Source organism: Gadus morhua, chromosome 7, assembly GCF_902167405.1.
Source record: "Gadus morhua chromosome 7, gadMor3.0, whole genome shotgun sequence".
Lineage (NCBI taxonomy): Eukaryota > Metazoa > Chordata > Actinopteri > Gadiformes > Gadidae > Gadus > Gadus morhua.
This window is the reverse complement of record NC_044054.1, coordinates 29,638,546-29,663,029: the sequence shown is the minus strand read 5'-3', so window position 1 is coordinate 29,663,029 and position 24,484 is coordinate 29,638,546. Positions and strand designations below refer to the sequence as shown.

The 24,484-nt window shown below is 49.1% G+C and overlaps 2 protein-coding genes across 2 annotated transcripts in view; one reads left to right on the top strand and one right to left on the bottom strand.

The window, feature by feature from the left end:
• Positions 1–17,240, top strand: part of nbeaa (neurobeachin a) — a gene marked incomplete in the record, with an annotated part of 68,386 nt that extends 51,146 nt beyond the window's left edge. Inside the window, 15 exon segments of the mRNA XM_030361367.1 lie at positions 285–400; positions 963–1,075; positions 2,609–2,749; positions 3,647–3,766; positions 4,279–4,431; positions 5,053–5,217; positions 5,378–5,467; positions 6,484–6,661; positions 7,515–7,586; positions 8,505–8,660; positions 10,416–10,586; positions 11,863–11,964; positions 12,503–12,699; positions 13,127–13,278; positions 15,424–17,240. Of these exon segments, the coding sequence (XP_030217227.1) occupies positions 285–400; positions 963–1,075; positions 2,609–2,749; positions 3,647–3,766; positions 4,279–4,431; positions 5,053–5,217; positions 5,378–5,467; positions 6,484–6,661; positions 7,515–7,586; positions 8,505–8,660; positions 10,416–10,586; positions 11,863–11,964; positions 12,503–12,699; positions 13,127–13,278; positions 15,424–15,514 (2,017 nt within the window).
• Positions 17,241–17,575: 335 nt separating this feature from the next.
• The window catches only part of sertm1 (serine rich and transmembrane domain containing 1), a 9,750-nt gene continuing 2,841 nt past the window's right edge, over positions 17,576–24,484 (bottom strand). Inside the window, exon 2 of the mRNA XM_030361994.1 lies at positions 17,576–19,753. Within this exon, the coding sequence (XP_030217854.1) occupies positions 19,294–19,701 (408 nt within the window). The 5' untranslated portion in view covers positions 19,702–19,753 and the 3' untranslated portion in view covers positions 17,576–19,293. The remainder of the gene's footprint in view (positions 19,754–24,484) is intronic.

Sequence of the window (24,484 nt, the reverse complement as noted above, 5' to 3'; positions counted from 1 at the left end):
ATTGCCCTAATCCTTTTTTCGTTTCGTTTTTTTAACACGTATTTCACACAGACATTGTGGAAATGTGCAATTTAAAAAGGATAAAGGGACATTCTGTCATGATGAAGGTATAGTTCAGTGTGGCCTTTTAAAAGCCCATTCACCTGCTGAGTGATAACGCTGCGACGAGGTTGTGAGTTCAGTGCCGGTCCCTCGTCCTATGAGTTATTATGAGTTATCACCCAGGGTGGTGTTGATGTAACGGGCCTCAAGTCTCCCAGTAACACCGCCCGTGTGTCACTCAGGCGCATCTCCATGGCAACCCCTCGGCAGCTGTTCAAATCTTCCAACATGACCCAGCGCTGGCAACGGAGGGAGATCTCCAACTTTGAGTACCTCATGTTCCTCAACACCATCGCAGGTAATCTGCCCTCCCCACGGCCGCCGTCGTGGCCACGTCACACCGGCGACAGCACGACCATCGTGACCCATCTGAGGACGAAGAAGAAGATGATTCTAAGTCTCATTTCACCTCTGGTGAAATGAGACTTAGAATCATCTTCTTCTTCGTAGTCTTCAGTTGTCGTCTAAGTCGATAGAATCTTCTTCTTCTTCTTTGACAGCTAGCAAAGTAACGCCCCTTTACCATGTGTGTGTGTCTCCGTGCGTGTGCGTGTGTCTCCGTGTGTGTGTGTGTGTGTGTGTCTCCGTGCATGTGCGTGTGTCTCCGTGCATGTGCGTGTGTGTGTGTGTGTCTCCATGTGTGTGTGCGTCTCCGTGTGTGTGTGTGTGCGTGTCGGTTTCCGTGTGTGTGTGTGTCTCCGTGCGTGTGCGTGTCTCTCCATGTGTGTGTGTGTGTGTGTGCGTGTGTCTCCGTGTGTGTGTGTGTGTCTCCGTTTGTGTGTGTGTGTGTGTGTGTGTGTGGTCCCTCCCCTCCTCTCTGTTTCTCGCCGGGTCCCTCCCCGTGGTGTCTGCTGCTCCAGGCCGGACCTACAACGACCTGAACCAGTACCCGGTCTTCCCCTGGGTGCTCACCAACTACGACTCGGAGGAGCTGGACCTCACTCTCCCCGGGAACTTCCGGGACCTTTCCAAGGTGGGGGGAGGAGGGTTAGCGGCCACTCCGCTCCGGGCGCTTTGGGTTATCTCCGCTGATCGGCCACAAACCGACGCACTAAACTGTACAAACTTAGCACGGCTTGCAGGAAACAACCGGTCTTCAGTAGATCTTTGGTTTGAGTCCCAATGTGTGAGGTAGAGCCCCTTCCAGTTGGGAGGAGGGAGGCTTTCAGAGTTGAAGAACCTCCGTAACAGAGTTCTGTCCGCGCTACCTGGCTGTGTCCCAGCCAACTTAGGTAGCTCAGCTGGCTGGGAGGGGTGAGTGGGAGGGGTTAGGGTGAGTGGGAGGAGCTTAGGATGAGTGGGAGGGGTTGTGGGTGAGTGGGAGGGGTTGTGGTTGAATGGGAGGGGTTAGGGTGAGTGGGAGGAGTTTAGGGTAGGTGGGAGGGGTTAGGGTGAGTGGGAGGGGTCAGGGTGAGTGGGAGGAGCTTAGGATGAGTGTGAGGGTGTTAGGGTGAGTGGGAGGGGTTAGGGTGAGTGGGAGGAGCTTAGAGTGAGTGGGAGTGGTTGTGGGTGAGTGGGAGGGGTTAGGGTGAGTGGGAGGAGGTTAGGGTGAGTGGGAGGGGCTTAGGATGAGTGGGAGGGGTGAGTGGGAGGGGTTTAGGGTGAGTGGGAGGGGTTTAGGGTGAGTGGGAGGGGTTTAGGATGAGTGGGAGGAGCTTAGGGTGAGTGGGAGGGGTTATGGTGAGTGGGAGGGGTTAGGGTGTGTAGATAGTATGGTTCTTGCAAAGAAAAGAGAGGTGCGGGCTGGCCATCCTTTTATATTTGTAGATTGCATCATTTATAGGATGCGATTTAATTGTTGACATAATTGAACATAATTGAGTATGAAACCGCATAGACTACAGATTTATTCAGGCTATTTTAAGCTACGGGACAACGTTAAAGGCACAATATGTAAATTATTTGGGGGGGGAAGTAGTAACTCTTCTTGAGGCTACAGGGATCTAGGTTAAGTGCTCTGACTCTGCAGCAGTGAAGAGAAAGCTCGTAAAGTTTTCTCTCCATGCCTCTCGCATTCTGGGGGGAGAGGAGAGGGGGGGAGGAGGGGTGAGGAGCAGAGAGATGTTTAGCTGAGTTTATTTTACGATTATCCATTGCGATACATGGATGTCGGATGCATCAAAATGCACACACATGCCCTTGTACGAGAACATCAAATGCACAGGACATCAAACATGGATGAATAAAAATGTCAAAGCTGATAGCGTATTTATTCACCCTCATGCAAACAAGGTCTCAGCCAATCAATCACAGCCGCGGATAATATTATTCACTTGAAGTTTTCGTTTTTTTTTAATATTGATTTACGGCAGAAACTGCCAAGGAGACATCTGACGTCTGAAAATTGAAGATAAAAATATGTGTCTCTTCTCTCTCTCTCTCTCTCTCTCTCTCTCTCTCTCCCCCCCCCCCCCCCCCACTCTCTATATATCTCTCTCTCTCTCCCCCACTCTCTATATATCTCTCTCTCTCTCTGTCCTCCTCCTCTCATTGGTTCCCTCCTTAGCCAATCGGAGCGCTGAACCCCAAGCGGGCGGCGTTCTACGCTGAGCGCTACGAGACGTGGGAGGAGGAGGGCACGCCCCCCCACCACTACACCACCCTCTACTCCACCGCCGACACCACTCTGGGATGGATGCTCCGGATAGTGAGTAGCTCCTCCCCCTGTTAGGCTCCTCCCCCTGAACCCTTCAGAACTACAACCGTGTAGTTCACAGCTCGACGTATGACATTGCCAGGAGTCCCTTGATAAACAGGTTTTTAAACTCTCTGGGACTTTCCTGGTTAAAAAAAGGTTAAATGCAAACAATAATACTTCCAAATACAGTTTGTGTTTGTAAAGTGCATTCAACCAATGTTCATAATATTTGAATACTTGATGTATGTGTAATAGTTGGGCTGGCAGTATGAATGATGGTATTGTCATGATTATCATGCTGAGATTAACGTTCAGAACCCTAAACATGTAAACTGATTTTCAAGTTGAGCTTATATCTAGTCATTTGGGCCAGAAAATAAGGTTAAAGAACGAACTGCATATCCAGAACACAGCAAATTCGATACACACATCTCATTAACGGGAAACACAACTGCCAAAGCCATAACACGAATGAAAAAACAGAACACAAATGCAAAAGCCACAACACAAATGACAAAAAAATAACACAAATGCAAAAGCTACAACACTAAAGCAAAAGCCACAACACAAATGCAAAAGCCAACGCACAAATCAAAAAATAGAACAAAAATGCAAAAGCCACAAAACAAATTAACAAACAGAACACAAATGCAAATTTCACAACACAAATGAAAAAGCCACGCCACAAATACAAAAGCCAGAAAAACAAAAACAGAAGTGAGCGTCAACGTTGGCCCGTATCAAATGCATTTAGCTCGACACGAGTATTCACTCGGCATAATAACACGAACCGTCAACCAGAGGGTGCAGTGACGCGCTGCTCCCCAGGGAGGGCGCTGTTGCTCCGTCGGCAGAACGCAGGTGGAACGGCAGGGTTCGTCATCGACCTGTGTTCCCCTCCTGCAGGAACCCTTCACCACGTTCTTCCTCAACGCCAACGAGAACAAGTTCGACCACCCGGAGAGGTCCTTCTCCGGCATCGGCCGCTCGTGGAGGAACTGCCAAAGAGACACGGCCGACGTCAAGGTAACGGCTACGGAGTCCGAGAGAGGACACACTTCAGGGACACGGTGATGAGGATTGAAGGGAATATACATCATGACGTTAAATACTAAGATTAACACAACTTGTATTAACTAAATAATATTAATTAAAAAATAATATGAGATGATTAAATTAATTAAATCAACACATTATTATTTAAGGTTTATTTGAATAGGGATGGATACAGAAACATAGATACGCTTGATACAGTTATCTGATGTTTGCATCATAGTGTTTTTAGCCAAAGCTAATTTACGACATCAATACATAACTAATATACACAAAAAAAAATCTTTCTTTCTTTCTTTTTAATTATTAACAATTTCAACATTAATTATGTTAGCAAAAAAATCCAGGACAATTGGTCATTCTGTCAAATCACGGAAAAAAACGAATCAGTTGACTTAGCTCACACGGTCTGTGGTGAGTGTTGTCGTGATCCGCGGCGGGCGCGCGCTGAACGCCTGTCTTCTGCCGGTTGCCGCGGTCCCCAGGAGCTGATCCCAGAGTTCTACTACCTGCCCGAGATGTTCGTCAACAGCAACGAGTACGAGCTGGGCGCCCGGGACGACGGCGTGCTGGTGTGCGACGTGGAGCTCCCCGTCTGGGCCAAGAAGCCCGAGGACTTTGTCCGCATCAACCGCATGGTGAGGAAGGGGTTGCCGTGGCGACCGCAGAGATGTGTAGGGGGGGGGGGGGGGGGGGGGGGGGCAAACGCTAAAAGGCACTTATGCGTGGTGGTCCCACTGTAGAATATGTAAACATGACTGTATGTGACGCTGGGCTGAATATGTGAATCATGGGTGTGTTTATGGCATGTGGTCTGCGTTCTGCTCGCTCTGACGTCATCGTTTGTTTATATATTCAGTCTGTACTGAGAAAACCTCCTTCTGACCTTCTGCACCACGTCATGACGTTTTTAGGGGATTTAGATTCATGCCTCGACCTTATGATTTGTATACAACCCTAGATTAGTTCGAATCCAATGTGAATCGCGTTAAATCCAGATTCGTACCACGACGATATGAAGTTAATGAAACCTAGATTCCTCCCACTGCTCTATGGAGTCATCAGACGCTTGTTCACGCTGTGAAGGCTCTCCTGACCCGTCCTAACGTGTCCGTGCTTTGGTATAGCGCTGCTACATGGTGTCACAGGGTGGTTACTCTCTGACCCGTCATAACGTGTCCGTCCCGGGCCAGTCAGAGGATGGTCACTCCCGCCGTCAGGGTTCTCCTGACCCGAACCTAACCCGTCTGTCTCTCCAGGCGCTGGAGAGCGAGTTCGTGTCCTGCCAGCTGCACCAGTGGATCGACCTGATCTTCGGCTACAAGCAGCGCGGGCCGGAGGCGGTGCGCGGCCTCAACGTCTTCAACTTCCTGTCCTACGAGGGCGCCGTCACCCTGGACAACCTGGACATGCCGCAGCGCGAGGTGGGTAGCCTCGCAACCGCACGCACCCGGTCTTCTGTGCGCGAGGTCACCTGGATGAGGCTGGTGATAATAGGAGTCTGATCTCTCTACCATCCTCTCTCTCGCTCTCGCTCTCTTTCTTTCTACTATCTCTCTCTCACCCCCCCCCCCCTCCCACCAGGTGATGGAGGCCCAGATCCAGGCGTGTGGACAGGTTCCCTCCCAGCTGCTGATTGAGCCCCACCCCCCTCGCTCGTCCGCCATGCACCTGGTGAGTCTCTCTCTCTCTCTCTCTCTCTCTCTCTCTCTCTCTCTCTCCGTCATGTTGGCACTTTGATCGATACAATTATCCAATCAGTAACAGCGCAGGAGTTACGCTTTGAATTGGCATCGACCCAATAATCCCCAGAATGCCTCTGAAACCAGACTAAACCATGTGGACCATGTGAGGTGTTCAGCTAGATAATCACACCATCGTGACAGGGGGACTCTTAGGCGTTGATGGAAACACCAGAATTAGCATTAAAATCCTCTAATTCGCAAAAAAGTTTTTCCGTTCGCATGAGGAAGTTTTTGACTTATGCGAAAGAGAGTCAATGCGCAAAATGGGAGATGGAGAAGTTGACACCATTTTTTTTTTATCATTAAGTGAATGAAGCCGATTTGAGTTGGGGAGTCTTCAAGCGTTATGATGTAATTGTGCAACATGGTTGAGCCAATGAGTGTGAAGCAGGTCTCCCTGAAGCCCCGCCCTCCCGCCCTCCCTAGACGACCCCTCTCTGTGTGTACCTGACGTCACCCTGCCCTCCCACTAATAGACCTTCTTCCCCCCCTCCTCCCTCCCCCCTCCTCTCTCTCCCTGAAACCTCTCCTCCTTACCCCCCCGCCCGGCCATCTCTCCTCCATCTGCCCTCTTTCCTTGTCCTTGGTTTCCCCCCTCTCTCTGCTCCCTCTCTCTGTGTTTATCTCCCTCTCTCCCCTCCCTCCCCCCTCTCTCTCTCTCTGTTTCTCCCCCTCTCTTTGGTTATCTCTCTCTCTCTCTCTCTCTCTCTCTCTCTCTCTCTCTCTCTCTCTCTCTGCGTCTTTCCCCCCTCTCTCTCCTCTCTCTCCCCCCGCCCCCCTCTCTCTCTGTGTCCCCCCCCTCCTCCCCCCTCTCTCTCTCTCTCTCTCTCTCTCTCTCTGCGTCTCTCCCCCCCCGCCCCCCTCTCTCTCTGTGCCCCCCCCCCCTCTCTCTCTCTCTCTCTCTGGGTCTCTCCCCCTCTCTCTCACCAGTGTTTCCTTCCCCAGAGCCCGCTGATGTTTAAGGACCAGATGCAGCAGGACGTGATCATGGTGCTCAAGTTCCCGTCCAACTCCCCGGTCACGCACGTGGCCGCCAACACCCTGCCCCACCTCAGCATCCCCGCCGCCGTCACCGTCACCTGCAGCCGGCTGTTCGCCGTCAACCGCTGGCACAACACCGTCGGTGAGGCCGCGCGAGAGACACACACACACACATACTGTTTATGTATGTATGTATGTGTGTGTGTTTGTGTGAAGAAACTGAGTTTTGTTTGAGTGTGTGTGTGGTAGTGTGTTTGTGTGTGTGTTGGAGAGAGATGAAGAAACAGAATTTGTGTGTGTGTGTGTGCACAATGTGTGTGTGCGCATGTTTGTGTGCGTTTGTGTGAGAGACAGTGTGTGGTGTGTGTTGTGTGTGAGTGAGAGGAAGGTAGTGTGTGTGTGATCGAGCGAGGGGGGGGGGGGTGTGTGGGGGTTTGTGTGTGTGAGAGAGAAATAAACTGTTTATGTATGTGTGTGTGTTTGTGTGAAGAAACTGAGTTTTGTTTGTGTCTGTGTTTGTGTGTGTGTTGGAGAGAGATGAAGAAACAGAATTTGTGTGTGTGTGTGTGTGTGTGTGTGTGTGTGTGTGTGTGTGTGTGTGTGTGTGTGTGTGTGTGTGTGTGTGTGTGTGTGTGTGTGTGTGTGTGTGTGTGTGTGTGCACATGTGTGTGCACATGTGTGTGTGCGTTTGTGTGAGAGAAAGTGTGTGGTGTGTGTTCTGTGCGAGTGGGAGAAAGGTAGTGTGTGTGTGATAGAGCGACAGGTGTGTGTCTTTCTGTGAGAGAGAAGGTGTGTATGCGTGTCTGTCTGTTTGTGTACGTGAGAGAAAATAGCGTGTGAGGGAGAAAGTGTCCTTGGTGCACGCATGAGTGCGTGTGTGAGCGCGAGAGAAAGTGTGTGTGCTTGTATCATCTCATGTCCTAGTGTGTAAGTCTAGGTGCCTGTGTGTCTAACGCCTCCCGTCGTTGTGTGTGTGTGTGTGTGTGTGACGGCAGGTCTGCGTGGAGCTCCGGGTTACTCCCTAGAGCAAGCCCACCACCTGCCCATCGAGATGGACCCTCTCATAGGTCAGTACTCCCCCAGAACGGACCAATCGGATCAGCCGCAGTGAAAGGGCCCTCAAGACTAGATATTAACACCGGGCTGAACAGAACACCCCTGATGTCTCGGTGTCTGTTGAACATTATAAAGTCGTTAGTACGTTTAGGATTTGTAGGCAGATCTGGCGGTTGATGGTTTGTATTTAACCTCTCGATGATCCGCTCGTCTTCATCGCTGGCCGAGGACAGTGTTCCTCTGTCTGCGATAAAGAGGAGCAGCCCATGGAGGCACTGGGGTTGTTCGTACATTTAGAGCCCATCCAAAGGACCGGGGGTGGAATGGGAAAGACGTGTTGGGCCCCGGGAGGGCTGACCTGGGACCTCGCACGCGGAGCCGGGTTATGGGCGATGAGGTGTATCATTAGCGGGTATTAGCCCGGGTGATCGTTTCACACCGTGTGACTCGCTGGGCTTTACGAGCCTGCTGAGCTAACCCTGCCCACTCTCTGTCTCTGCCTTTCAATGTCTTTCTGTCTCTCTCTCCGTCTCTCTCTGTGTCTTTCTGTCTCTCTCTCCGTCTCTCTCTGTGTCTTTCTGTCTCTCTCTCCGGCTCTCTCTCTCTCTTTCTGACTCTCTCTCTCTCTTTCGGACTCTCTCTCTCTTTCTGACACTCTCTCTCTCTCTCTCTCTCTCTCTCTTTCTGACACTCTCTCTCTCTCTCTCTCTCTCTCTCTCTCTCTCTTTCTGACTCTCTCTCTTTCTGACTCTCTCCCCCTCTCTCTCTCTCTCTCTCTCTCTCTCTCTCTCTCTCTCTCTCTCTCTCTCTCTCTCTCTCTCTCTCTCTCTCTCTCTCTCTATGTCTCTTTCTCTCTCTCTCTCTCTCTCTCTCTCTCTCTCTCTCTCTCTCTCTCTCTATGTCTCTTTCTCTCTCTGTTTTTACCCTAGCCAACAACTCTGGGGTGAACAAGCGCCAGATCACAGACCTGGTGGACCAGAGCATCCAGATCAACACCCACTGCTTCGTGGTCACCGCCGACAACCGCTACATCCTGGTGTGTGGCTTCTGGGACAAGAGCTTCCGCGTATACTCCACGGAAACAGGTAGGGGGTGCCAAACAGAACGGAAAAAACAAGCCTGTGTTCGTGCTGTGTTTAAACAGGACAGATCTGATCCAATTAAGGGGTCAAAGATGCACGATTTCTTTTTTTATCATATTGCCATATTTGGTCTCTCTCTCTCAATATTATTTGCGATACATATTGCGATATTACAAAAAAAAAGGCACTCTCGACAAAGTACCTTTTTTGGGTCAACGCCTTTTCCGTAACCAAAAGAATTCCATACAACTGACGTTGTTGTTCTCTTTGGAATTAAGTCTTATTTTGCTGACTCATTTTGAGGTTTTGTTCTAAGCCTCAAAAGTGTTGAGATCTTTCTTTCGACCAGCGGGGGCTGAACACGACTGCTTTGGTGGTCTGATCAACGTGATCAGTGATTTGTGGTTCGCTGTGCATGCGGAGCCTGCCTGGCGCTCCCTAGCAACAAACTGTGTATCCAAGAAGCAGTAAATCTGAGTAAATTAGGTAAATTAATCAGACAGATTTCTCTTGAAGATTCGTCATTGATATAAAATTAAAAAAAACGTTATGTTTGATATTATATATCGCAAGTATAGCGATACGACTATCATACAAGCGCGTATTGCAATTCGATGCGAAAACGATGTATTTCGTACAGCCCTAATGTGAATACACAGAAAATGAGAAACTCTCTACATTAAACCTAGACGAGCGAGCCCCAGGGAACGTGCGGGCCGGATCTAAACACAGCGGTGGAAGGGCGTCGCAAGGTCTTCCCTCCGTCTTCCTCTGGGCGTCGGGAGGGATTAGTCACGTCGAGCGTGAAGTGCCCGGGCCCTGACTCATCGTCTGCCACCCACGGGTGCTCCGTCTGCCTATTTATACCCACCTCTGGGTGAGGTCTGCGCGGGACAAAGGGCGGGGTGGGAGGAGTTGTCGGCGTGTAATAGCTTTGTACCTCCAGCGCGCTCAGAGGGAGCACGGCATGATTTAGGGTCGGTCGAGATCAGACACGAGGGCACCCTCAACGCCGGAGGATTCTGTATGGGAGGCGGCTCAGACAACGAGCAGGATTACTGTTATTAAATGATCACACATTATCAAGCCCTTGTTTCTTTCTTTTCCTTTAATTATTATAGCGTCATGTCTCCATTTTCCTTACATATATTATATTCAATATTCACTATAGCTTTATAGCTTCTGTCTTGCTATACTGCAGTGATATTCCCAGGTAGGCTAGGTTGGTGCGCGTGTGTGTGTGTGTGTGTGTGTGTGTGTGTGTGTGTGTGTGTGTGTGTGTGTGTGTGTGTGTGTGTGTGTGTGTGTGTGTGTGTGTGTGTGTGTGTGTGTCCTTAAAACATCCCTCTTGTGCACTTATTTTATGTTAAAACGTCCTTGCACTTAAACTAGTACTTGGCATCATGTAGCATCTTATCCTAGCTATCTTTCTTACAGGGAATGGGTTAGCCTAGCTAGTTAGTGCTTGGCACTTCGTTCTTTGAACATCCTTACTTTACAGACAGCGATATATTGTTGTTTCTCTTTCTTCAGACAAATGTACTTAATGTAAGTCGCTGAACAGACATCTTAGAGAGCCGAGTGGTTTGTGACATTTTGCATAACCAGTGTGTGTGTGTGTGTGTGTGTGTGTGTGCGTGTGTTCCTGTGCATGTGTGTGTTTGCCTGGATGCGTGTGCCTGTGTGTGTGTGTGTGTGTGTGTGTGTGCGCGCGCGCTTGTGCGTGTGTGTGTGCTTGCCTTGTGTGTGCGTGTGCAGGCAAGCTGACCCAGATCGTGTTCGGCCACTGGGACGTGGTGACGTGCCTGGCCCGGTCCGAGTCGTACATCGGGGGCGACTGCTACATCGTGTCGGGCTCCCGGGACGCCACTCTGCTGCTGTGGTACTGGAGCGGACGCCACCACATCATCGGAGACAACCCCAACAACAGTGAGTCCCCTGGGGGGAGGGGGGAGAGAGACAACCACAACAACAGTAGGTCCAACGGGGAGAGAGAGAGAGAGCGAGAGAGGGGAGAGAGACAACCCAAACAACAGTGAGTCCTCTGGGGGGAGGGGGGAGAGAGACAACCACAACAACAGTAGATCCAACGGGGAGAGAGAGAGAGAGCGAGAGAGGGGAGAGAGACAACCCAAACAACAGTAGGTCCTTCGAAGGGAGAGAGACCTCCACAAGCTGCAGGTGGAGAAAGAGGGGGGGAGATAGAGGGGGAGAAACACAGAGAGAGGGGGGAGAGAGACCTCCGCAAGCTGCAGGTGGAGAGAGAGGGTGGAGATAGAGGGGGTGAAGCACAGAGAGAGGGGGGAGAGAGACCTCCGCAAGCAGCAGACCGAGAGAGAGAGGGGAGAGAGACCTACGCAGCAGAAGGAGTGAGACAGAGAGGGGGGAGGGAGGGAGGCCTCAGCAAGCAGCAGAAGAAGAGAGAGAGAGGGGGCAGAGAGAGGGGGAGAAACACAGAGAGAGGGGGGAGGGAGAGGGGGAGAGAGAGGAGAAACACAGAGAGAGGGGGGAGAGAGGGGGGGAGAAACACAGAGAGAGGGGGCTATGATAATCATACTTATCCAGCCCTTGGGTCAGACTTAGAAGCACAAATAAGGTTGAGCAGTCTATCTAACTATGCACCAACTCCTGGGTTGTGCACAGTGCCTGGTAGACAAATTAACTAAACTAAAATAAAGTAGGTCAAGATTTGAGTTGTTATGGAGACAGTGTATGTGGAGGGGTTGCAGTTCCTCACAAAGTTTTACTGTTTAACTGTACGTTCACACCAAAAGATGCCTATTATAGCCCAAAACGCAACACTGTCCAAAATATTTATATCGTTCCTATCGCTCATCATGTGAACCATTTGAAAGTTCCATCTTGCTCCTCGAAACATTCCGATTGGTTGTCGGGTCATTTACAGCCAATCGCCGATAGCTATTTGCATAGAGTTGAGCTGTTTTCAACTCTCATTGACAGCTTTACAGCTATCGCTCAAGCGTTTTTATCGCTCCTATCGTTTTATCGCGCATGTCTAATAGAAAGTGAATGGGCGTTTATCGCTCGAAACGCTTTATAGCTATTGGGGTGAACAAACAGTAAGGTTGAACATGTGTCCACGCCTGCCTGTGTAACTATGGTGATGGTGCTGAGGATATTGATGACGATGAGGATGATGATGATGATGATGGTGGCGTCTATGTAACCGCGTTCTGTTCCCTAGGCGACTACCCTGCTCCCCGGGCGGTGTTGACGGGCCACGACCACGAGGTGGTCTGTGTGTCGGTCTGCGCAGAGCTGGGCCTGGTCATCAGCGGAGCCAAGGGTGAGAGACTACTGTTTGTACGAGAGAGAGAGAGAGAGAGAGAGAGAGAGAGAGAGAGAGAGAGAGAGAGAGAGAGAGAGAGAGAGAGAGAGAGAGAGAGAGAGAGAGAGAGAGAGAGAGAGAGAGAGAGAGAGAGAGAGAGAGAGAGAGAGATGCTTTTGGAGGCAGACAATAAAACGGTACTAAATCGACCCCTCGTAAAGTGTAATAATTTAACTTGAGTAAAGCTCCTGATAATGGCACATAAATAACACATCAATCCCCTTTAGTGTGTTTTGTGTTGAGGAGTTCACAGTGGGACAGATCCTTGGCTGCAGCGCTGTAGTGTTGAGCTGGTGTCGAGCCCCGATCCACCCGTACCAACAGCGTTGATGCTGACCAACGTTAGCATGTTCAGATCAAGTCCCGCCAACGTCGTTTTTGATTGGTAGCATGGCGCCGTTAAGACGCTGCGCTATGCTAACGGCGCTATGCTAACGGCGCTATGCTAACGGCGCTATGCTAACGGCGCTCCACTCTCTCCCTGCCCCTCTCTCAGAGGGCCCCTGCCTGGTGCACACCATCACCGGGGACCTGCTGAGGGCCCTGGAGGGGCCCGACCTGTGCCAGCGGCCCCGGCTGATCTCGGTGTCCAGCGAGGGCCACTGCATCATCTGCTACGAGAGGGGCCGCTTCTGCAACTTCAGCATCAACGGCAAGCTGCTGGCCCAGATGGAGGTCAACGACTCTTCCAGGGTAGGCCCCGGCGCCGCGGCGAGCGTTAGCCCTTAGCTGTTAGCTGTTAGGCTATCCGATGCTATGATGCTAGCATGCTACAGGGATGGGACGCTATAGTGCGAGGCGCTGCAGTTGTTGCCCGATGGACAGCAGAGCCGACGTTTTGGATGTAGATGGCGGAAATGTACACCGAAAAAAGTGTGTTCATGAACGTGGATACACATACACGTATTCATACATTATACGTAACCGTATATTCCCAAACAAAAAGTCTTATTTTTCCCTGTGTCATTTATATGTATTCTCCCCTGCAGTTTTATCGGTCTCGTAATTCCCCTGTATCTTTGTTTTCCTCTTTTCTCTCTCTCTCTCTCTCTCTCCCTCCCTCTCCCTCTCCCTCTCTCTCTCTCTCTCTCTCTCTCTCTCTTCCCCCCCCCCCCTCCAGGCCATCCTGCTGAGCAGCGATGGTCAGAACCTGGTAACCGGGGGTGATAACGGGGTGGTCCAGGTGTGGCAGGCGTGTGACTTCAAGCAGCTCTACATCTACCCGGGCTGCGACGCTGGGATCAGGGCCATGGACCTCTCCCACGACCAGCGGTAAGCCCCGGACACCAGCCTCTACCTGGAGCTGTTTAGTGAGGCTCCGGGGGACCTCAGCCTCTACCTGGAGCTGTTTAGTGAGGCTCCGGACCTCAGCCTCTACCTGGAGCTGTTTAGTGAGGCTCCGGACACCAGCCTCTACCTGGAGCTGTTTAGTGAGGCTCCGGACCTCAGCCCCTACCTGGAGCTGTTTAGTGAGGCTCCGGACCTCAGCCCCTACCTGGAGCTGTTTAGTGAGGCTCCGGAGGACCTCAGCCCCTACCTGGAGCTGTTTAGTGAGGCTCCGGACCTCAGCCCCTACCTGGAGCTGTTTAGTGAGGCTCCGGACCTCAGCCCCTACCTGGAGCTGTTTAGTGAGGCTCCGGATCTCAGCCCCTACCTGGAGCTGTTTAGTGAGGCTCCGGATCTCAGCCCCTACCTGGAGCTGTTTAGTGAGGCGTAGAACCACCATAGCTCAGAGTTGGAGGAACTACAACTTTGCTCCACAAGCAAAAGGAAAACGGGTTCAGGAGTAAGGCCTTGTTCACATCTAGCGTTTTTTGTAACAGGGAAAAGTTGAGCCGAAAAGCTGGCAGCGTTTTTTTGCCCTAAAGGCGCCGAGAGCGTTTTTTCTATCGCCTAGCAAAGAACCCATTCTAGACCCGACGTTACTCGCCTACTACGCATCCAGGCTAGAGCCCATTAGACATGTCGTAGATCTCGACATGTTCTGTAATTACAACGATTAATCGCTCCAACGGCACTTTACCGAGTGATTTGTCTGCCATTGTTTCTTGTTCTTACAGTTGAGAGTTTCCTTCGTGACGGAGTGTCAATGTTCCGCTTGTGTTTGGTCAGTTGTCAAAAAAGACGCCTGACGTCGGCCGCTTTCTTCCTGAAAGTTGAACTTTTTTCAACGCTCCGTATGGCAGAAAAAAACGCTGGGAAAGGCGTTTAAAATAACGGCCATGACTTTTTCCAGAAACGCTCTGCTCCATAGGAATATAATGTAAAACAAGCGCTGGCAGATTTAAAAAAAAAAACGCTAGATGTGAACACTGTCTAATACAGTCATAATTTTTTAGAACTACTGCCATTAAAGTGCCATTACTGGAACATAAGTGCACTCCAGGCCGCAGTCACCCTTACCTCCGAAGTGCAGAGACATCTGTGTCCGTTATCGTCTAGGGCTGAGCCAACGGACATAAAGACTAAAAGATCTCCCTATGGGTAGAAATCTTTATCTTTATTCTCTCTATATTATATCTTTATTCTTTATCTTTATAAGGAAGCCGATCCACTGAAGACATTATGCATTGGGTTTGTTATATATTTTAATAGGCTTTTGGATGCTGGTTTTAAGCACCAAAACCTTGTAGCACAGCTATCAGTTAGCAGCGTCCTCCAGAGGTTCTGTGACCTCAAGGGAAAGTCTGCGACTGTAAACTGCAAATGAACACCTCCTCCGGCGCCAGCGGGTGTGTGACAAGGATGTCGACAAACTGCAGGGCTGTGTGTGAAAACGTTACGTGTGGGGACTGTGAAGTTATGTTCAGATATTAATAGCACCGAAAGATCTGCCTCCAGGCTGACTCCATCATGTCGCCTTGTTATCTTCAATGGCTTAAGTTTTTAAATCAAGCTTCAACTTCAATGAAGTTACATTTCTGTAAATGCATTTAATGTGTGGATGACAAATAGCTAATACTGTTCCAAACATTGGAAAACTGCTTAAGTGTGTTTGATGTGTTCTGAGATCATTTGGTGTGTACTGAGAATCATATGGTGTGTTCTGAGTTTGATTGGTGTGTTCTGAGATCATGTGGTGTGTTCTGAGTTTGATTGCTGTGTTCTGAGATAATTTGGCGTGTTCCGAGTTTGTTTGGTATCTTCTGAGTTTGATGGGTGTGTTCTGAGTTTGATTGGTGTGTTCTGAGTTGGATTGATGTGTTCTGAGTTTGATTGGTGTGTTCTGAGTTTGATTGGTGTGTTCTGAGTTTGATTGGTGTGTTCTAAATTGGATAGTGTGATCTGAGTTTGATTGGTGTGTTCTGAGTTTGATTGGTGTGTTCTGAGTTTGATTGGTGTGTTCTGAGTTTGATTGGTGTGTTCTGAGCTTGATGGGTTTGTTCTGACTGTGATTGTCGTGTCGTTTCCCCGCAGGACTCTGATTACGGGCATGGCGTCCGGTAGCATCGTGGCGTTCAACATCGACTTCAACCGCTGGCACTATGAGCACCAGAATAGGTACTGATATGGATAGAGAGAGGAGGAGGGGGAGGAAGAGGAGGAGGAGGAGGAGGAAGGAGAAAGAGGGAGAGAGAACGCAAGCAATACCACAAAGAGGAAGAGGTTTGGTTTTGCTGTGTATTGGGGCGATGGGGGAAAAACTGTGGAAACTCAGAGGAGGAAGAGGAGGAGCAGACAAAGGGGAGTGAAGAAGACCTTGGACTCTTGTTCCCATGTAAGGTTCACTATCATTGGAGGAAGCGGCTTTGCAAAGCGGCAGAGATTGCTTTCTCCCGCGCGCGCGTCTGAGTAACACACACACGCACACACGCAGACACAGACACACACACAGACACATGCGCGTGCAAACCACACACACATGATATCTTGTTAAGGTACACTCCGAAACTTGCTAATGAAAAGGGTCTAGCGACGGAGAAAGGAACTAGTCCAGTAGAACCTGTCTGGGCTTCCAGAACATACCACGGACTGGTCCATTTGCTGTAGCCGGTATTCTAACTGCTTCACAGACAAACCAACAAGTTATATTTTGTATCATTTGATTTAGTTTGTTTAGTTTGTCAGTTTTCTCCAAGGTTATTTTGAAGAAGGGGTTAGGGAGTACTTGGGCGGGCACGGATTTGGAGTAATGGTATCGGAGTGGGTTTGAGAATGTTTGAACGACGCTAACCACACCCACAGATCAAAACAGGTGCTACGGCTGAGCGAGGAATCCGTCCAATCAGAACCTTCCCCCGAGACTTTTATTTTTATTTTTATTTTTAAAATTCTACGTTTCTTCTTTTTACTCCTGAGAGAGTGAATAGGATTTTAGTGTAAATAAAGGTTTCCTTTTGAGTCACACTTCTTTTCACTGCACAGACTTGCGCTTACACCTTTAATTTATTAATGACTTGCTGTATGTAAATTATTGTGTAATAATTATAACAACGTCGACGAGGTTGATGGTCAATGGGTCTGAGACAGGGACACGATTGTTTCCGGCGGTGACCATGGAAACGTTTGCCAGTGCCATCCCAGAGGAGAACCATAGGTTTTTTTTTCCTTTGTATATTTGGTGATTGTTTTGTCAAATATGTACAGAAAGTCTACATTCAGACTGGGCGGTGCGCGCGGGGGCGGGGGGGGGGGGGGGGGGGGGGGGGGGCTGCTTGAGTTAGACTGGAGACGCAGAAAACACCTTCACGTTCGCCCACATCTGTTGATTATTTAAAAATGAGAAAAAGAAAAAAGAGAATCGAAAAATCAATGTTTAAAAAAGTTTGTTTTGTATTTGCACTTTGCACCACCCACCTACCATTTATTTATTCGCTTCGTTCTTTACGGTTGGCCGGCATCTCGTTTAGGGTCCATTCTTTCTTCCCTCGCGGGATTATCTGTGCATTGATGTTTGTATTTAAGAAACCGTCGATCTCATGTGTGATTAATTAAGTTGTACAACCTCACCGTTGTAAGCAATATCATGATTCTTGTAGCTGATTGGTGGGAGGGGAGGCGCTGACGACGTGTCCGACGATGTACTGTATGTGTGGAAGCCATCTTGATCAAATACACACATACTCTATCCACAGGTTCAATTTACGTATCCAAAAAAAAAAACTTACATATTTTTGGATCTATGAAACCCTTAAAAAAAACTATTGTATTCATGTTTTATTGCAAAGATGTAAAATATGACATGTGTGAGTTGAAAAAAATCATGATAAGAAAAATAAAATATGCAAAACAATTCCATGACTTGACTTTTTCATCATTAAGGGATAATCAATCGTCTCATCAGATTTAATGTTGTTTGCGAGGCAGTGGAGATTAATCACCCTTATATAAGATTTGGGTTGTATTCATAAATATGTAGATACATAATAGTAACGTATTTTATTTCATTTTTTAATTATGCTCCTCCCAAAACACACAAACCAATACCTCTATACTATATATATATATATATATGTATATATATATATATATATATATATATATATATATATATATGTATATATATATATATATGTATATATATATATATGTATATATATATATATATATATATATATATACACACACACACTGGGCTACTGGTATTAATTCAACCTTAATTCAAAAGCTTCCACATTCCCGCCTGATGTAGAGCAGATCAATCTTCTCCTTTGACGCATTTATTCACTGGTTGCACAGTATATACATTGATTTAAAATAAGCCACTGAGTTGTGTGGACGGTACATCCACTTGTACAATGGGTGATGGATTGTGTTCACCTGTAGGGGGCAGCAAACTCAAACATGTGCTCCAGTGTGCGCATATTAGCGTAGTTACTTGCGTCGGAATGTTCAAAAAATACATTTAAGGTCTTGACTGTGGCTGTAAAACCACATGAGCAGGTAGGAGAGAGTACGTCTTCATTATCATTTGGTTCCATCTCTACCTTCCACAGTTAATAGATATTGGAAAGCTGAAAGCTACGATAAGGAAATTATAAGGAAATGATTGCTTCACTTCCTGTCTCTGTGTCCAATTTCCTGTCACCAGGTTCTGTCTGCCTGCTGTTTGTATCACTCTGGCGTTCTTCATATGGTTTACTTGTCCAACCTCATTTCATGCCATTTAAAGGCGAAGAGACTGTTGACAAGGTTCTGTTTCTTGTTTTAAATGATTCAATCCCCCTTGGCTTTCTCCTCGGATATGCTGCCTCTTTTTTGAGTAGCCATCAGTTCGAGTTGACCTACATGACTCCCTACTGTTCCTTCATGCTCTTTCCCATGGATTTGGGCTGGATTTGTTGGTGAGATGACAGGCAGGGGAGTGTAATCTGTTCCGCAGTCCGGCCTGTCACTCAACATCTGATCTGAACCTCTGAGCTTTTATCAGGAGACGCAGACAGCCTGTCAGACACTAGTGTGAGCTGAGGACTCATCACTCGTCCTCCTTGCATCATGACTCCCTGCTCTGGTTTTTAGTAAGATAACAGCTACCGCTTGGCACAATGTGTTAACAACATAGTCCCAATGGGATACACGACAGTGTCATCACGAAACACAAAACACCATCTTTGATATGAATTGGATAAGCATTTGTTGAAACAGTAGGCTGTGTGTGTGTGTGTGTGTGTGTGTGTGTGTGTGTGTGTGTGTGTGTGTGTGTGTGTGTGTGTGTGTGTGTGTGTGTGTGTGTGTGTGTGTGTGTGTGAATCCTATTGAATCGTCTGAAACCAATGTGTCTCGTTACGTTTTGGAATAATATATTTTTATTTACAACTACTAGGCCTAACAAATTGCACATGGGAAAGCAAAATGGATCTGTGTTGAGTTAGGACACTATACAGGTATACAAGTGATGGTTTTGAAATAGAAAGAAATTATTATCCATATTATAACCGTCCCATATCCCAATGAGCCTGGACCAAGTTTATAAAGATAAATCATTGAATAAAAACACTTCAGATTGCATGGCCACGCCTCAAATAACATAATTGGGATCTGAATATCATGCACTAAAACAGAAATCTGAAAAAATGGTTTGATTCAGAAAAGTGTGTGTGTGTGTGTGTGTGTGTGTGTGTGTGTGTGTGTGTGTGTGTGTGTGTGTGTGTGTGTGTGTGTGTGTGTGTGTGTGTGTGTGTGTGTGTGTGTTTTCATAGGCCTAGAGAGCATATAGGCTACCTTTAACATTAGGCTCAACTTTTCTCAGTCTTCAATGAGGCCTATCGTCTTTCTGCTTGTTTCCATACATGACCGCGCGTCACTGTACACGTGTCCCGCTTGTCTGTCCCGCATCCACCACACCCGTCAGTTAGACAGGGTGGAGACGGTGGACTTCTGGGACGAGATGCTACAGATCTCCATGTTGGTGAAGGAGCTCGTCCGGTCGCTGCCGCTGCTACCGCCCCCGGCACTGCTGCAGTCGGGCAGGGAAGACGAGGACGTGATGATGTTCTTCAGCCGGTGGAGGGAGATAACGAGCAGGGTGAGCAGGAACGCCAGCAGGCTGAGAAAGATCCACACGTACACGTAGACGTCGCTGCCCGCGGGGCGCCTCGGCAGGTCTGCCGCGGCAGCTGCCGCCTCTGCCACTGATGCCGCGGCTGCGGAAGCGCCGGTGGGGTGGGAGACGCGGGGGAACGTCCCGTTGAGGCCGGCCGCGGGGATGAGTGCTGTTTCGCTGCTGTTCCCCAGCAGGAACTCCATACCCGACATCCTGGCTGCAGGGAGAGAGCCGCGGGTAAAAGCGTGGAGGCGGGGCTTCTACCTTCAGAGCGACAGATAGAGAGAAAACATTATTTCGATTTAACGCCTACGGACTCTTAGATCAATTAGTGTGGGACCGTTTAGTGTGGGACTGTCTAACAGTGCAGTAAATGTCTTTATTCCGTTATATCTGACGAGAACTGAACGATATATTTGGCAGGGAAGTCAGCAAACAAATTACCTAATTAAATAAAATTAACTCAATAAATCCAGCTTTCCTTTTTCATTGTCAGCGTAAGACAATAAGTAAACCACAAAACAAATGATACAGCAGGTCAAATGTCTTTAAAGCCTTTGTCTGCATGCATGTGCGTGTGTGTGTGCATGTGTGGATGTGTGCGTGCGTGCGTGCGTGCGTGCGTGCGTGCGTGCGTGCGTGTGAAGTTGCCCCATTTGCTCCAGGAAGGCTTTCCCTCCTGCATGGTCCTGATCCATAAGAGGAGCAAACTGCACTTCAAAGGGAGGAATTCACCATGGCCAGAATCAAAGAGAGAGAGAGAGGTCAACACACACACACACACACACACACACACACACACACACACACACACACACACACACACACACACACACACACACACACACACACACACACACACACAGAAACAGAAACACTCATACACACACACACACACACACACACACACACACACACACACACACACACACACACACACAGAAACAGAAACACTCACACGCACGCACGCACGCACGCAAGCACGCACGCACGCGCGCGCGCACACACACACACACACACACCTGCAGTCACTCTACCTCTCTCTCTCTGTTTGAAGTGCTCCCGGTATACTCTGGGACACACTTTTCCATTCCTGCCATCTGTCTTTTCCTGCTACTTATGGTTGCGTTGTCGTCGGTTGTTACGTTATTAATATCGTTATAGTTTCCTACTTGTGTGAAATAAAGTTAGTGATACAAACAACTCACAAAGGGATGTTCTATGTTGGTCGAACCCTAGCCATATAATAATACCGATCCATATTGTGTGTACGTCATTTATTCGATTATTTAGAAGTTCTTTCATTGCATGCTGTGGTGCCAGATGTCTAAAGGGAGATTGTGTTGTGCTTCAGATATTTTCTCTGCATGCTGCTGTGCGCGAAACAGAATCATCATAATCAGTTCGTTTACATCACACACATACGCAGACCTAAGAAGAATGACGTGGTGCAGTCTCCGCCCTGCAGATACGATCGTCCTTCCTTGAAGTCAGTCTCCCTCTCAAGTACGTCAAACTGTTTGTTTCCCTGCGTCTGCATCGCGGCCGTCCACTCCTCTCTCCTTCTCTCCTCTCTCCTTCTCTCCTCTCCCCTTCTCTCCTCTCTCCTTCTATCCTCTCTCCTTCACTCCTCCCATTCTCTCCTCTCTCCTCCTCTTCCCTTCACTCCTTCACTTCTCTCTCTCTCTCCTTCACTCCTTCTCTCCTTCACTATTCTCTCCTCTCTCCTTAACTCCATCTCCATTCCATTCCTCTCTCCTTCACTCCTCTCTCCTTCACTCCTCTCCCCTTCACTCCTCTCCCCTTCACTCCTCTCCCCTTCCCTCCTCTCCCCTTCACTCCTCTATCTCCTTCTCTCCTCTCTCCTTCACTCCTCTCCCCTTCCCCCCTTCTCTCCTTTCTCCTCTACTCTCTCCATCTCTCTCCTCTGGTGTGTGGGCAGCTTTGTGATGCACTGCAGAGCTGATAATTGGAGTTGGAGCTTCGGACTGTGGAAATAAAATACTTAATCTTTTATTGAAATAACTTCTGCTTTTTTGAACCTCAATGCCGGCCGACCAGCCGGCATATCTCTCTCTCTCTCTCTCTCTCTCTCTCTCTCTCTCTCTCTCTCTCTCTCTCTCTCTCTCTCTCTCTCTCTCTCTCTCTCTCTCTCTCTCTCCCGCTTCACAAACCCCTTCTTCTTCCCAGTCCAGCTTCTCCCCGACTCTATCCAGAACCTTCGTCTCCTCTCCTCTCCTCACAGCATAGACGTTGATGTGTGATTGGCTCTTTCTCTGCGTGATCCCTCACTAAAGACATGTGTGTGTGTGTGTGTCTGTGTGGGTTTGTTTGAGTCTGCGTGTGTGTGTCTGTGTGTGTGCGTGTGTGTGCATGTGTGTTTGTGTGTGTTCTGCTTCAATCATGTACAATATTTATTTCCCTGTCGGCACTGACTAGGCAGTGCTCTGTCTGAATCATGAGTACAAACATCCAAGAACTGTGTTCTCGTTACAGACAGTGCCAACATGTAGTCAACTCTCAATGTAGCCAGCACGCTTCCTAGATCTTTCAGACATGTGACTCATTTACAGTATGATGGTATGCCACCGGGTGTGAGTGTGATTTGCCATTACAATCCGTTTGAAAATGTACCTCTTCTCTGTGTTTTAGTGACATCAGGTGTGTCCACCTTTAATGCATTCTGCATAGATCAATCCACCAGGCTACCCAGTGGACAGTAGCAAACATTACTTATCTATCCATCATACATCTAGATGGACACTGCACTTGTGAGGTCACTAAAACACAGGAAAAGGCAGAATTTTAAATCGCTAATCACACTCACACCTGGCGGCATATCAACCCCCTTTAAAGGAGGCAGGATAGCCTGGAAGCGATCACAAGGGTGTTGACTCCCAGCCCGAAGGTTCCAGGTTTGATCCCCAATGTCACAGCCTATTTGCATCCTTGAGGAAGATGTCCGTCCGACCCTGGCTCCTCCTCGCGATCAGGTCCGTACTTCCTGTCGGATCCGCACTTCCTGTCTGATCCGTTCTGCACAGGAAGAAGCGTGTGCATGCGCACATTCTGTCCCGTTCACGACGGCCATACTGCACATGTGCAGAGCGCAGAAGTGTACGCCCATGTGATTTAACAGCTGTGTTAGAAATCAACACATGTTCTGGCTTCATGGATGTCTATTAAATATAAATGCTTTCTATTTTAAGCAAAATCATAATTATTGCGAAGAGCCCACTGAATAGCCTTACCCAGGCCTGTTAACAAGATAACAACGAGCAGAGATAAATACTGCTTGTATAAATATACATAAACATACATTTTCTTGTTTTCTTTCATATGTATGAATACGTTACAATAGTGCCCATTAGCAGTCATGTTGTTGATGAACCGTTGCGTGGCGGAAATGCATTACGATTTGTTGACGTGACATTCGGTTCTGCCCTCGCGTGAGTCATGCGTGGTGAAGGTGCTGCCGCGCACACGGGTGGCAGAGATCGGCAGGGGGCCCGAAGGGGCGGTGACCTTCTGCGATGACAGGTACCTGTATTCACCGTCACGCGCTTCAGATAAAAGCGTCTGTTGAAGACCGAACCGGATGGAGTTACGTAAAAGGGGCACGAGTCCCTGATCGGGTAGAGCCGGACCTTTACCAACTTTGCATCTCTCCTCCTCTCTCCTCCTCTCTCCTCCTCTCTCCTCCCCTCCAATCGCCTCCTTTCTCGTCCCCTCTCCACCCTTCCCCTCCCTCCCCCTCTCTCCCCCACTCTTCCTCCCTTCCTCTCTCCTCCCCTATCCTCTTCTCTCCCCCTCTCTTCCCCCCTTTATTCCTCTCTTTCTATCTCCTCCCCTCTCCTCTCCCCCCTTTATTCCTCCCCTCCTCTCTCCTCCCCTCCCCCCTGCTCCCCTCCCCTCCCCTCCCCTCCCCTCCCCTCCCCTCCCCTCCCCTCTCCTCCCCTCCCCTCTCCTCCTCTCTCCTCCCCTCCCCTCCCCTCCCCTCCCCTCTCCTCTCCTCCCCTCCCCTCCTCTCTCCTCCCCTCTCCTCTCTCCTCCCCCTCTCCTCTCCTCCCCTCCCCCCTGCTCCCCTTCCCTCCCCTCCCCTCTCCTCCCCTCCCCTCTCCTCCCCTCGCCTCCCCTCCCCTCCCCTCCCCTCCCCTCCCCTCCCCTCCCCTCTCCTCCCCTCTCCTCCCCTCCCCTCTCCTCCCCTCTACTCCCCTCTCTCCCCTCTCCTCCCCTCTCTCCCCTCTCCTCTCCTCTCCTCCCCTCCCCTCCCCTCTCCTCCCCTCCCCTCCCCTCTCCTCCCCTCCCCTCCCCTCCCCTCTCTCCCCTCCCCTCCCCCCTGCTCCTCCCTCCTCCTCTCTCTCTGCACCACGTATCACTCCCCCACCCCTGGTTTCATACCGCTGTTTGTGGCCTATTATTTTGTTTAGAATTCTGTAATGAAGCTTTCTCATTGTGAGCTGAAGGGCGAGTTAATTGGGCTTAATGACGCTTTTTGTATCCAGGCAACAAGAGATGTTCCGTTTTGTCTGGAGCCCATCTCCCCCCTCGACGGGCGAAACAGGTCGGGGCCGCCGAGGTCAAGGGCACATGCATACGTTCACACACACACGCATATACACCTACACACGCACAGATGCATGCAAAGCTACACACCCTCACAAACACACACTGACACACACACACACACCGACACATACACACACACACACACACTGACACACGAATATACACCCACACACGCACAAATGCATGCAAACCTACACACACTCACAAACACACACTAACACGCACACACACACACTGACACACACACACACACACTGACACATACACACACACACACACACACACTGACACACGAATATACACCTACACACGCACAAATGCATGCAAACCTACACACACTCACAAACACACACTGACACGCACACACACACTGACACACACACACACACACTGACACACACACACACACACACACACATACACACA